At 46.0% G+C, this 14569-nt stretch overlaps 1 protein-coding gene and 1 long non-coding RNA gene across 10 annotated transcripts in view; one reads left to right on the top strand and one right to left on the bottom strand.

The window, feature by feature from the left end:
- The window catches only part of Arih2 (ariadne RBR E3 ubiquitin protein ligase 2), a 54133-nt gene extending 46412 nt beyond the window's left edge, over positions 1–7721 (top strand). For 8 of the 9 annotated variants that reach the window (XM_035443969.1, XM_027414588.2, XM_027414587.2 and 5 more), the window contains 5 exons: positions 2670–2821; positions 3156–3299; positions 3795–3863; positions 6949–7032; positions 7246–7721. In XM_035443969.1, the coding sequence (XP_035299860.1) occupies positions 2670–2821; positions 3156–3299; positions 3795–3863; positions 6949–7032; positions 7246–7317 (521 nt within the window). In that variant the 3' untranslated portion in view covers positions 7318–7721. Of the gene's footprint in view, positions 1–2669; positions 2822–3155; positions 3300–3794; positions 3864–6893; positions 7033–7245 lie in introns of those variants that run through there. The other variant, XM_027414590.2, reaches the window with a different exon arrangement.
- LOC103163071 lies at positions 7570–12119 on the bottom strand. The gene is made up of 2 exons (XR_004769761.1): positions 11321–12119; positions 7570–9578 (listed from the first exon to the last, which is right to left on the bottom strand). It is a non-coding gene; the product is annotated as an uncharacterized LOC103163071 (long non-coding RNA).
- Positions 12120–14569: the final 2450 nt, after the last annotated feature.

Genomic DNA, 14569 nt, shown 5'->3' with positions numbered 1-14569 from the left:
TGCTTCCATGTATATCTGCACATCAGAAGAGGGCACCAGATCTCATAACGGATGGTTGTGAGCCACCATGTGGTTGCTGGGAATTGAACTCAGGACCTCTGGAAGAGCAGTCGGTGCTCTTAACCTCTGAGCCATCTCTCCAGCCCGCAAAGCATCCTTTTATAATTCAACTGCCATCTTGCTGTTGTGTAGTTAAAAGTCAAGTTTGATGTGACCCTCATGCTCCTCAGCCATCCAAACTACTTTTTCCTTATCTTACTTTTATGAACAGGTCCTAGCTGGCCTCATACTTGCAGCAGTCCTCTGACCCTATCTCCCAGGTGGTTGGATTACAGACATGTACCAACACACTCAGTTCAAGGTTTTAGGGTATCTTATTCTTTTTGTCAAAACAAATATCAAGAGGATTATCTGAGACACCATAAGAGGTGTCTTTTAGAAAAGGCTGTCCATAGTTTTGCCATGGTGCTATAAAACCAGTTCCTCAAGCAGTTTACAGAAGGACTTTTGATTGGGTCTCCGTCCATCAGGACCAGTTTACCTAGCAATAGATCGCTAGTTTCCCTTTCCTTCCTACCAGATCAAGTTCCTACAGATAGTAAATGTGTTCCTACAATTTCTTCATTGCTGAGCAAGAGACTGACCATTTCTTTGAAAATGGGGGTCTTCATTGATTGGTTATTTTGAGACCAGTCTTACTATGTAGCCTTGGCTGGCCTAGAACTTTTAACTATATGACCAGGCTGGCCTTGAACTCACTGAGATCCACCTGCCTCTGCCTCCCAAGTGGTGATTAAAGGTTAGTACCACCACACTTGGTAATTTCCTATTTGTTAGGGCCCATGCTGGTGCTATTCCCACAAGCCTTCTGTAATTAAGAGTGTCTGTGGTAAAGCTATGGACAGTGGTTCTTGTTAGAGGGAGAAGTCTCCTGTCACACACTTAGAGCAGGGCATCGCCATGCATATTGTTTGAAGAAGAATGGTAGTCAGGCTCCCTGCTGTGCTTGCTGCTTTTTGCAGGGAACAGTTGTGTGTTAGGTGCCCTGTAGTCCCAGCTACTTGGGAAACTGGGCAGTAGAATTGGTTGAGTACAAATATTTGAGGCAAGTGTGGGTCTCATAACAGTTACCCTGGTGCATAAAAAGAAGAGGAAGACAGGCCTGGTGGTGCACATCTTTAATCCCAGCACTTGGGAGGCAGAAGCAGGCAGATCTTTGAGTTTGAGGACAGCCTGATCTACATGGAGAAACCCTGTTTTGAAAACCTAAAAGAAAAGGAAGAAAAGTACAGAAACTCTATCAGACATTTCTAGTGGCTAAGAAGCCTCATCTCCTTGTCTCTCCACAGCCAGAGTTTGCTATATAATTCTATCACTAGAACAACCCTAAGCAATGTATTATCCCTTAAAACAACCTAACTGATTAAGAAAGGGACCATGTAACCCACTGTTAGGCAAGGGCTTCCAGGAAACAGAAGTTGAATAAATGTGTCTGCCTGCATTTGATTTTTCTTTCTCCAAAATGTCCTAAAAACTCCTTTTGGAAAGTCAGTACCCAGGTTAAAGTGTAAATCCTGGGGAACAGGATTTACCACTGATAGGTTCTCTGGAAGAAACAGAACATAACAGACTAAATCTTGGACATCTAACAAAATTGTGGGTGACCTCTCTATTAAATGACAATTATTTGGATACATAGCATACTTTTTTTAAGCAGAGAATTTTTTTTAGAATTTATTCATTTTTATGCACATTATTGTTTTCCTGAGAGTATGTCTGTGTGAGGGTATCAGATCTTGGAGTTACAGGTAATTGTGAGCTGCCATGTGTATGCTGGGAATTGAGTCCAGGACCTGTGGAAGAGCAGTCCATGCTCTTAACTGTTGAGCCACCTTTCCAGCCCTACATAACAATTTTAGATTTTTTTCTTCTTGCCTTCCTCAGTGTGGAAATAGAATTCTAATTGTAATTCTGCCTGTGAACTATTGAGTAGATAGATTTTTTTACTAATACGCACACAAACATGGCAATCTGAGTTCAGTCCCCAGAACCCAAGTAACAAAGCCAGTGTGCTGACATATACTTGTAATCTCAATGTTGGATAGGCAGAGACAGGTAAACTCTGGAACTTGCTGGCTACGTGAATCCTAAACCTTGTCTCGAGAGAAAAAGGAAGAAATAAAGTGATAAGTAGCAACTGAGGAACAACACTCAGAATTAACCTGTCTTCCATCTGTGTACATATGTGTAGTTACGCACGCACCAAAAAAGGAAAAAGCTTTTGTTTCCAGTTTGTATATAAGATCTTAGGATAAGTAGGAATTGTAAGGTAAGTAATTAGGGCAGTAGTTTATATGGGCAGCATGTGTTCTAGATGACCAGAGTAGCCTCATGTGGGTATTTTTTTGCCTCTTAACAATGCATTGACCAAGCTGACCAGTAACTTTGTACAGTCAGCAGTAAGACGCACAGCATGTGTGCTCATGGCCATTGGCTATCCTGATAAGCTCTGGGGACAGTCAGTTGTGACAAGATTGAGAATTGCACAACCCTCTGCAAAGAGGCATCCTTGGGACTTTGTGCTCAGGTTAACCCTTCATCCTATTCCATTGCCCCTCTGCCTTAGAGGAGTGTGTGAAGGTAAATGACTCGCCCTCTGTTCTGTGCAGACTTCTGCTGGATGTGTCTAGGAGATTGGAAGACACATGGCAGTGAGTACTATGAGTGTAGTCGGTACAAGGAGAATCCCGACATTGTCAACCAGAGCCAGCAAGCCCAGGCCAGGGAGGCCCTCAAGAAGTACTTGTTCTACTTTGAGAGGGTAGGTGTCTTATCATATACCTGCCCCTCCAGAGTAGGTTTCTTGCACTTGCCCTGCTGAGGTGAGATCATTGGGATGCCATGTACGTGTGGAAGTCAGTGAATGGAGCTCTGTCCCTGCCTGAGTATTGCCTCTTGCAATTGTGGCTTTTCAGTTGTGCTGGACAACCACAGCTGAATGGAAAAGGACCTGGTATTACCTTATTTGAATGATGGATCATGGTCAGTCTTTTCCATCTGTGGGCATGGCCCACGGGGTGTTTGTCCTAAACTTCTGTGTTGATCTCTATGCAGTACTGGGACTGCTGTACATTTTTCTTTCTTCTGCTTTGTAGTGGGAAAACCACAACAAAAGTTTACAGCTAGAGGCACAAACTTACCAGCGGATTCATGAAAAGATTCAAGAGAGGGTTATGAACAATTTGGGAACGTGGATTGACTGGCAGTATCTGCAGAATGCTGCTAAACTCTTGGCCAAGGTATCTACCATCTCACTCTTCCAGCACAAGTCCCAGCCCTGTCCCTGCTTGCTGCAAACATTAGGGTTGAGAAGCCTCCTCTGAAAGGAGGTGGAGTTTGTGTCCTGCATCGCTCTGCATGCACATCTATGGGTGCACATTTCCCTGTGCTGAATACACCAGAAGTCCCAGCCTTTGCTAAATGTCCAAGAGTTTATTTGAGCGGTTTTACTGCCCCCTGCCAACACTGAGAAAACCCGAATGTCCAACTAAAGATGGAAAAATCATGAGGTAACTGATGGTAATGAATCAGTTTGACCATCTGTGCCCATTCTTGTTTCAGTTTTCCCTGTCTTCTCTAGTACATCATCTCTATAGTTTGCTTTAAGGTCCACATGCCTACAGTCAGCCGTTCGCATGGTTGAATACGAATTGTAAGAGCCATCTGGGCCGTGGGTCAGTTAGAAAGATACAGGTCCTTTTTTTTTTCTTTTTTTTTTTTTTTTTTTCTTACAGTGTCGATACACCCTGCAATACACCTATCCCTATGCGTACTACATGGAGTCTGGTCCCAGGAAGAAGCTGGTAAGCCAAAGTTGCCTTTCTGTCTTCTGCAGCTTTTAGAGGGGCCCATTCTTAACCAGTACTTGGCAAGTGAACAGGGCTCTGACCAGATCACTGGGAGAATATAGTCAAACTGTCTTACTGTAAAATTCCATTTCTGCCTGGAGCATCTATAATTAGACCTCACATGCAATAGGCTCAAAAGTCTATGACCACTTGGATAGCCAGTGGCCATGCCATGCACATCCTTACATTATATTTGCTGTTTTATTCCTTTAGTTCTTCCTCTTAGATATGGTTGTTTCTGATGGTGATAAAGTATTGTTATATATCACTTAAAAGTGGAAAACGTAGCATTTATATTATTCATTATCCTACAGTGGGGGTGGGAGGGGCACAAGGTCACAGTTATCATTTTCTAGCCTTTAAAATTGTTTTGGGAAGTACGGCTTCATGGGAGAGTCCCTGCCTATCATATATGAGGGTCCTGGATTCCATCCCAGCACCAATAAAACAGTGTCAGGCCTGGTTGCACACACCTATAATCCTAGCAGTACAGATACAAAGGATTGTGTTGGTCCAGCCTAGACTACATAGTATAGTTGGATTTTCTTTTACTCTAGCCCCACATTGGAATACCAAAATGTCATTTTTTTTATTCTTTTGCTCTTTGTTCTTAGGGGGCCTGTCACCCAGCTCCCAAATAAGTCATATATGAAGTCTTTTACTTAGCTTGGCTCCTTTCTTTTTTTGGTTGTGAGCCTAGCCTTTAATGGCTGAGCTATCCCTCCAGCCCGGCTCCTTTCTTTTTTATTTGGTTTGTTTTTCGAGACAGGGTTTCTCGAGACATGGCTGTCCTGGAACTCACTTTGTTGACCAGGCTGGCCTCAAACACACAAAGATGATCCACCTGCCTCTGCCTCCCCAGTGCTGGGATTAAAGGCATGCAATGCACCACCATGGTCCAGCAGCTTGGCTTGTTTCTTTTCTTTTCTTTTCTTTTCTTTTCTTTTCTTTTCTTTTCTTTTCTTTTCTTTTCCTTCCTTCCTTCCTTCCTTCCTTCCTTCCTTCCTTCCTTTCTTTCTTTCTTCCTTTCTTCCTTTCTTCCTTTCTCTCTTTCTGTTTTATTTTGTCAGGTTTTCCCTGTGTAGCTTTAGAGTCTGGCTTGGAACTAGCTCTTATAGACCAAGCTAGTCTCAAACTCAGAGATCCACCTGCCACTGCCTCCCAAGTGCTAGAAGTAAAGGCGTGTGCACACCACCCAGCTTGGCTTGTTTCTTGCCAGTTATTCTTAGTTTAAATTATCCCTAACTACCTTTAGTCTCTGGGCTTTTTCCTTTTCCTCTGTGTATCTTACTTTCACTCTTATGCCTGTGGCTGGCTAGGTTGCTGGCCCCTGAAGCCCTCATCTCCTCGTTCTATTTTGCTCCTTCTTCTCCCAGATTTCTCCTATTTATTCTCTCTGCCTGTCAGCCCCACCTATTTTCTCCTGCCTTGCTGTTGGCTATTCAGCTCTTTATTAGACCATCAGGTGTTTTAGACAGGCAAAGAATCACGGCTTCACCAAGCTAAACAAGTGCAACATAAAGGAATGCAATACATCTTTGCATTATTAAAACAAATGTTCCACAGCATATAAACAAATGTAATACACCTTACAACAATATTCGACAACATAGCAATACCTTGTCTCAAACAATCAGGGGCCTGGCTGAAGAGATGACTTAGAGGTAAAGAGCATTGGCTGCTCTTCCAGAGGTCCTGAGTTCAATTCCCAGCAACCACATGGAAGCTCACAACCATCTATAATGATCTGATGTAACTCTTCTGGCATGGAGGCAGAACACTATATACATAATAAATAAATCTTTTTTAAAAAATATGACCTCGTGCAGTGGTGGCACTCAATACTTTAATCTCTGCACTCAGGAAGCGGAATCAGGCAAATCTCTTGAGTTCAAGGCCAGCCTGCTCTACAAAGAAAAGTTGAGGACAGCCAGGGCTATTATATAGAGAAACTCTTATCTCAGATGCATGTGTACATTTTATTGTTACTTTTTGGTTTTTCAAGACAGGGTTTCTCTGTGTAGCTTTGGAGCCTGTCCTGGCACTCACTCTGGAGACCAGAATGGCCTCGAACTCAGAGATCCACCTACCTCTGCCTCCCGAGTGCTGGGATTAACGCCCACACCCGGCCTTATTGTTACAAGTTTATCATTGTTATAGCTGTCGCTAATTATGCTGAATTTTGTTTTGTCCCCCGCCCCCTCCCCCCAGACAGGGTTTCTGTGTATTGTTTTGGAGCCTGTCTTGGAACTCTCTCAGTAGATCAGGCTGACCTCGAACTCACAGAGATTCGCCCGCCTCTGCCTCGAGAGTGCTGGGATCAAAGGTGTGCACCCCCAAAGGCTGATTTTTTTTTTTAATGGCTATGTAAATGTTCCATCTGTATTGCCTTATTGTATCATCATTTGAAATGACAGTTGTTTCTATTTTCACTGTCACAAATAAGACCAAGAAAAGTCTTTATGCATAGAGTTAGGGTTTCATATAGCTCAGGCTGGCCTCAAACTTGCAAAGTAACCAAGGAGGACCTAGAGCTTTTATCCTTAGTATTAGGATTGCAGGGATGAACCACCATACACAATTTACAATGTTGGGAACTGAACCCAAGGCTTTGTACATTTTGGTAGGTATTTCACCAACTGAGATGCATCCCTAGCCCTGATTTTGAGGGTTTGATAGGCTAGATGACTGGGGGAAAGTTAAAATGTTGAATGAATACCGTGTCTTGAGAATATCCCTTTTAACTTCACTTTTGCAGCATCTGTGTCCCATTATTTTGAGAATATCTTTTCCTTTGGCTTTAAGTTTCTCACCTTCCATTGGTGGTGGAAGACAAATATTTTCTTGCTGTTTGCCCCTCTCTTCTGGACCTCTTTGGATGTTTTCCAGCTCAGGCATAACGAGTAGTAGGCACTCTCAGGACAGTGACAGGCTTGTCAGTTGCTATTTCGAGCCTGAGGTGCTGCATGTACCCTCCATCTGCAGGCCCTGCCCGGCTACAGCCCCCTCTCCTTTTGACCCTCCTGCTCTGCCCATACAGTTTGAATACCAGCAGGCTCAGCTGGAGGCTGAGATTGAAAACCTTTCGTGGAAAGTTGAGCGTGCAGACAGCTATGATAGAGGGGTAAGTACCTTTTGCCCTATTGCAGGTAAGGAAAGGCACTCATACTACTAGGGGGTTGTACTGGGGATGGGACTTACGCTGCTGCAGTCGAGGGTGGAAGATTGATTTTTTTTTAGACTACTTGGAGCCCCTAATAACGATGGCTGTGGCTTTGGTTACTCTCTGCTCCTAGCATTGGGACTTGTAAACACCTGCTGTGTGTCCCTTATACAGGACTTGGAAAACCAAATGCACATTGCCGAGCAGCGGAGAAGAACCCTGCTGAAGGACTTTCACGACACCTAGGCAGGCTGTGGATGTGCCGGGGTGAGGAAGACGTAGCTGTGAGGCCTTCCGGCTACCACACTGCATGCTGCAGGCTCTGCCTTTCACGACCCCAGGCAACAGCCAGGCCCACTCCTGAGAGACACTGGCAACACACCTCTTAGTCAATTTGTTTTCTCCTTATCTTTTTGCTTTTTGTTTCTACCAGGGTAGAGGCCATGTTGAACTGGCCTCTAGTAAGGACTTTTAAATTCTCCCTGGATGGTTGTTGGGAGGGAGGGAACTTTTTTTTTTCCTGAATGGCTATTAATAGTATTAGATCATTACAACTTATGTAATTTTCAAAGGTTGTACGATTTGAAAGAAAGGCAAACCATAGGATAACACAGAGCCCTTTTGAAAATAAATTGGCATTGGAGTGTTTACCCTCTAGCTACTTTACTTAGAATGTAACTTGATGCTGCCCACCCACCGAGCCTCAGAATGTCTGTGCTGCCGGGGTTCCTGGGGTGGTCCCTGCTTTCCAGCATCCTCTTTGACGTTACCTGGAGTCCCAAGGGAAGAGTATGTGTGGCAGATGGTAAGGAACTGAGTTGGCCTGCATAACAGGCATGGAGCACAGAGAGTCAAGTACCTTCTGCCGTAGCTGAGCAGCAAGGGCACGGAGCATAGCAGGGTTTCACTATGGGCTTGCTTTTATTGAATGTGAGACTTAGTGAGTTGGGCCACCAATCCAGAACCCACGGCAGTGCAGAGGTTGGCATTCGAACCTCCGGACTGGGAGACTGGTGCTTCCTTTTGTCCTGTAAAGATGAGAGATCCACATTTGAAAGGAATTGTTCCCCCAAATAAGTTTCCTTTTCTTTGGTCGTTTCTTTTGATCCGGTATTTAAGTGGTGTACTCTGACCAGTGTCACATGTGGCCATGTTTGACACTGTCTTACTGCATCTTGTGAACATCAAGGTCAGAGTTCAGCATGGCCCTTCTAAGGGCACGGGCCTTGTGGCTCAACAGCTAGGTTTGCACAAGCTATTATGTTAACCTGGAGTGCGGTCAGAAGCTGGCTCTGGGGTGGGGTGTGTCCCCTTTGCCTAGTTGCAGCAGTCAGAGAACCCCATCTCTAAGGTCTGGGAGTCTAAACCCAGGAGAATCCTGGTTTGGGGTGGCAGTTCCTATACAAGAAGGGGCTGGCCAGAGGAAAGGACCAGCTCTTGTACAGTCAAGCAGCTTGCCTGCTGTCCTTCCTGTCTTGAACCTGGTCCTGTGGGCCTTTGAAAAGTTAGATCTGTGATCTCTGGGGTTTCTGTGGCTTTGTTCAGTGCCTCCCCTCTGAGACTGGCAGAGCTGTCAATACTTGACAGGGCCTCCTTGGACTCCTGGGAGAGCCCATAGAGAAAAATCTGTGAATATTATGATGCAGACTCTTTGATATTCATACATTTCACCTCCAGTCAGCAATTACCTAGGTACCATGTAAAGCTGTAAAATTGAGTTGTTCTTTAAGACAGGTGACAGCTGTGACTGCTGGGGTAGTTGGCCAGCTGCACATTCTTTCACCTCTCAGGTTTTGTCTCTTCATGTTGTCCCCGACAAATGAGAGATGGTGGGGTGGATTGGGAGAAGTAATTTGGTATACAGTAATTGAACCCAAGATAAAAGTGGGAGCTCATTGTAAACAAGGAGTATTCATTCCTGCTGCAGGCCCAGGGGTGGCATGTGAATTCTGTGTTGGTGCACAGACTTCTCCATCAAGTCCTTTCAGCGGCCATGACACGCACAGAACCAGAGTTGCAGCTCTGCAGCCTAAACCCCCTTGGGTACTATCTGAACTGCACAGCTGCCATGCTCCTATACATGGGCTGTGATCCTGACCATTGGCACTGCAGGAGGCTCTGGCAGCCAGAGCTGGCCGTGCTTCACCTGTGGAGGCCATCCTTTGTTAACATTATCAGGAACATCTTAAAGGTCAGGCAGAGGTGGTTTCTTTGTTTTTTGGGTTTTTTTGTTTTGTTTTGTTTGTTTGGTTTGGTTTGGTGTTTTGCCCTGCAAGGGGTAGAGTAAGATGTGTTTTCATGAACTGACCAGAATCCTTGTTTTTCTTCAAAGAAAAGTTGAGGCGATGTCATCTGCTCCAAGTTGAGTGGTTTATTCAAAATAAACTAAGTTTCTGATTATAGAAATGTGTGGAGTCTTCCTTCAAAGTATCCAGGTAGTTGCCTTTTTTGCTTCACCTTCCTCCAGGGGCTGTGAAGGCCCAGCCAGACTTAGCACTGCTTTTCTTCTAGGGGAAAAAACAGCTTTGAGTGCCTTCCTGCAGAAGGAAAAGAAGTAACTTGGAAGTGTTAGTTCTCCTCTCCTTGGGGACAGATTGAGCCATTACCTACAGTCATCTTGGGATGGAGGTAGGAGCGCACCCTAAGCCCTGCCATTAAAGACCCCAGGGTCCCTCCAAAGATGATGCAGACCAGACCATGTGGCAGAGGACAAGACTGGCGAAGAAGACTGGAAATGGGATTGTGTCCTGATGTGTGTTATCAGGAATATGAACAGCATTAGTGAGAGGGACTGCAGGGTAAGAGGGACAGTAGCATCTGGTGGGCTGTCTTGGTCTCAAGTATGCTGCCCTTGTGCTCTGTACTGGGTACACAGTGGGGAGTGAAAGGACATGAAGTTTACCCAAGAAGTGCCGTTAGTTCACAAGATACAAAAGGAATTGTCACTAGTGTTTTCTTGGGTGTGTGTGTGTGTGTGTGTGTGTGTGTGTGTGTGTGTGTGTGTGTGTACTGTCTGTATACTATGTACATGCCTGGAGCCTGAGGAGGCATGTGGGTGCTGGGAATCAAACCCAGGTCCTCTGCAAGGGCAAGTGCTCTTAACAACTTGAGCCAACTTTCCAGCCCTACTAGTGAATATGCTTAGTGGGCAGCAAGACCCAGGACCAGTGAAGCACAGGGCAGTCCTTGAAAAAATCAGTGCCATCAAAGTACCATGGCATTGACACTATGAGTGATCTTTATACAAGAATGTCCCAGCCCGGCAGTGGTGGCACAGCAGGCCTTTAATCCCAGCACTTGGGAGGCAGAGGTAGGTGGATTTCTACAGAGCCAGTTCCAGGACAGGTTCCAAAGCCACAGAGAAACCCTGTCTCGAAAAACCAAAACACACACACACACACACCCAGGTGACCCTGACACATGACTCCTCCGTGACCCTGAGATTCACACACACAGTGTCTCTGGAGAGGTGGTTCAGTGGGTAAAGGATTTAGTTCACTCATGGCTGGATAAGATCCTTGTGGCAGGAGGAGAAAACTGCAGGTTGTCTCTGACCTCCACACTCTTCCATAGCACAAACATACACATACATTGAAATGTTAAAAAATGTCTTTTAAGGAATTGGAGAGATGGCTCAGCAGTTTAGAGCACTTGTTATTCTTGCACAGGACCTGGGTTCAATTCCCACCAACCACATGTTGGCTCACAACTGTCAGTAACTCCAGTTCTAGGGTATCTACCACCCTTTTCTGGTCACTGAAGGTTTTCATACATTGTACAAAAATGCATACAGGCAAAACACACACTCAAATTTTTCTAGAAAATTTTTAAAGGCTAGAAGGATACAGCGTATTACTGTCTGAAAGTCACGGTGTTGTTGGTAAAATTCCAGGTGGTGAGGCACGCACACATACCTGTAAGCCCAGAGCCTCATACAAGCCACCTTGAATGAGATCTGGTGCCCTCTGCTGGCATGCAGGCAGAAGACTGTATACATACATAAATAAATAAATCTACTAAAAAAAAAAAAAAAGAACTGACTGTTCTTCCAGAGGAGCCAGATTGAACTCCCAGCACCCACATGGCAGCTCACAACTGTCTATAACTCCAAAATCTGACACCCTTACAGAGATACACACGAAGACAAAACACCAATGTACAGAAAATAAAAATTGTTTCTAAAGAAAAAGTTGTGGGCCTGAGTAGAATAATTGGAAGACAACTACAGTGGGGAAAACTCGGAACTTACCATGTAGACCAGACCTTGGACTTGGAGTTTCAGGCTCTGGAGTTCTTCACTCTGAGATTACAGGCGTGTTCTACCACACCCAAGCTAAGAAATTTGAATATTCTTGTATTAGCAGTAGAGATTTGTTTGTTTAAACCATAATTTTTTTGAGACAGGACCTTGCCACGTAGCCTAGGCTGGCAGTCACCTCCGAGTACTGAGATTATAGATGTGGCCCAGATTCAAGACTAAGACATGGTAGCAGCAGTTAACACTCATTCATGAATTAATTTTAGGTGGCTGGGGAAGATAGGTCAGTGGGTAAAGTGATTGCCTCACGAGCTTGAGGTCCAGAGTAGGCATTGCAGTCTTCTATAATCCCAATACTGGGGAGGTGGAAATGGGATCCTCAGAGCAAGTGGCTAGCTTGATCAGCTGAGTTGGTGAACTCTGGGTTCCAATGAGAAACCCTGTTTTGCTGAATATGGTGGAGAGCAATGGAAGAAGGCATTACTATCGGTCTTCAGCCACTGCATATACACATGCACACACATTAAAATAAATTCTGGGAGTGGAGACCATATTCTTACTGCCTCTGCTAAGGTGTAGGGACAACCAGGCATGCCACTAGAGTTCTCTGCTCCCACTCCTTAGGAAGATGGAGGAACTCTGGTGGTGACTGTTCCCATAGCATCCCAGGTGTTGTTGTTGGGGAGGCAGGAGAAGGGTTGGAGACAGGGTTTCTCTGTGACTTTGGAGGCTGTCCTGGAACTAGCTCTTGTAGACCAGGCTGGTCTCGAACTCAGAGACTCACCTGCCTGTGCCTCCCGAGTGCACCACCACCAGGCTGCATCCCTGCTTCTGTAGTAAAATTAGAAGAGCCAATGCACCTGGCATTTACTCTGGAGTGATGGTATTTAGGCCTTCAAGTGATCTCTTGTAAATAATCATTGTTATCTGAGATTTATGGGGGTTCTTCCTTGGGAATTTCAGTCTTAGCATGACTGATAAGACATTCCTGGAAGGGGGCCAGAGGTTAAGAGCACAGGCCCCACTTACAAAGGTCCTGAGTTCGATTCCTAGCAACTATCTTTAGTAAGATCTGGTGCCTTCCTCTGGCCTGCAGACAGACATGTAGACAGAATGCTGCATACATATTAAGTCTTAAAAGATTCCTGGCAAACCTGGAATTCTTACAAATACTGAGGGGTTTCCTCGGACAACTAGATCAGATAAGAGGTTTTGTTATGCTGGAAATGACTTGCTAAAGGCTTTTGGGGCGGGGGCAGGGGGGACTTTCTCTATGTAGCCCTAACTGTGCTCTCTAGACCAGGCTGCCTGGCCTCAAACTCACTGAGGCTCACCTGCCCTGCCTCTGGAGTGCTGGGAGTAAAGGTGTGCTCCACCACCACCCAGTGCTAAAATTCCTTTTGTTTAACAATCGATAAAAGAGCTTCTGTGCTGGGCAGTGGTGATGCACACCTTTAATTCCAGAACTTGAGAGGCAGAAGCAAGTGGATCTCTGAGTTCCAGGCCAGGCTCCAAAGCTACAGAGAGACCCTGTCTTTAAAAAAAAAAAAAAAAGGAGGGGGGGGTCTTCTGCAATGCTACTTGTAGTTCAGTCCAGTCCATCAGAGACGGATTCCCCTGCTGCTAACAAAGCCTTAATACATCCTCAGAACAACATGCTTTGACTAAGTCATCTTTCTCATTGCTGCCTGTTCCCCTCTGACCCGGAAAAGCCCAGAATCTATCCTCTTGTGAGCTAGGAAGATTAGGTTGACTAGATTAGTTAAGCTCTGGCATTTAGGGCACTGGTGAAGCCTGCATTGTAGAATGTTGGAACGAAGGGACCTGGGACCAGAACTGCCTTAATAATACAGTTCTTAGCCGGGCGTTGGTGGCACATGCCTTTAATCCCAACACTCAGGAGGCAGACACAGGCGGATCTCTGTGAGTTCGAGACCATCCTGGTCTACAAGAGCTAGTTCCAGGACAGTCTCCAAAGCCATAGAGAAAACCTGTCTTGAAAAACCAAATAATACAGTTCTTTATTGCACTGGGGAGTGGGGTGAGTCAGCTGCCCTAGGGTGTGTACATCTCCTGAGGGTAAGCCAGCCTTAGAAAAGCAGAGTTTAGAAATGCTTTTGGCCCTTGGAAGATGCTCTTATAATCTGAGTTTTATTTTCTACTGAGGCCAGAGTGTCCCGATAAGGGAAAAGCCCTTTCTTCCTCCCTCTTCCCACCCAGTGGCTTTGAGACAAGTGTTCCCATAACCTGAGCACCTGCTTCATTCTGAGGGCTACTTGGGTGCGGTGGGGGTGGGGCGCAACTTTCCTGGTTCCAGGGACTCCTTCTGGAAGCGTCCTACTGTGGGTCTCAACCGCTGTGCAATGCTGCACACTGGACAGCTTCTTCCTAAAGCGTGACTTGCACGACTCCCTTGGTCCAGCCTGACCCCAGAAGGGCCTTCAATAGTATCTGCAAGAAGACTTTGGGAAACCACAGAGATCTGGTGAGGCAGGAGATTCAGGTCATCTCAGCTCCTTGACAGTTTGATATGCCAGACTGAGCTATATGCGACTCTGTCTTGTTCTGGAGAAAAAAGCAAGGGAGGAGGGGAGAGGAAGGAAGGAAGGAAGGAAAGAGAAAGGAAAAAGACAAGCCCGGAAGCTGGAAAGATGACTGTTGGGTTAAAGAGCACTTAAAGCACTTGGAGAGGACCCAAGATCGTTCCCAGCACCCACTTGGCTCCTCAAACGCCTGTAGCCCCAGCTCCAGCGCCCCTCTGTCCTCCGCAAACACAGGCACCCATGGAGTGCACAAACGCATGTGCAGCCACTCACATATACATAAAAATTTTAATTAAATAAAGCAAAAGAAGCCCATGCTCTGTAAACTGATCATCTGGTGCGCAGTCATTGCCGCAGCACCTAACTCCTCATAAAGCGCGGCCTCCCCTTTCTGTCACTTCCCAACTCCCTTCTCCCAGGAGCGAGAAAATGCCCGCTATACTTTTCTGGAAGGGCGCCTTCGCCCGGGAACAAAAAAACTGCTAATAGCAATGGGATCAGTCCCAGCGGTGCAACCCCGGCGCCCGCGAGGTCCCGGCATCTCAGAGTGGGCCGACGGGCTCGGCTGTGTGCAGGCACAGCATCCCGGAGCGCGCTCGGTCTCCTAGTGACCGGAGTGCGCGCTGCGCGGACTCCAGCGTCCTGGTCCCGGCGACTGCGCAGCGCGAGCACCCCGCGGCCCCTCCCCTGGGCGCGC

Source organism: Cricetulus griseus, chromosome 4, assembly GCF_003668045.3.
Source record: "Cricetulus griseus strain 17A/GY chromosome 4, alternate assembly CriGri-PICRH-1.0, whole genome shotgun sequence".
NCBI lineage: Eukaryota > Metazoa > Chordata > Mammalia > Rodentia > Cricetidae > Cricetulus > Cricetulus griseus.
The sequence above is the reverse complement of the archived record's forward strand: the minus strand, read 5'-3'. Positions and strand labels throughout refer to the sequence as shown.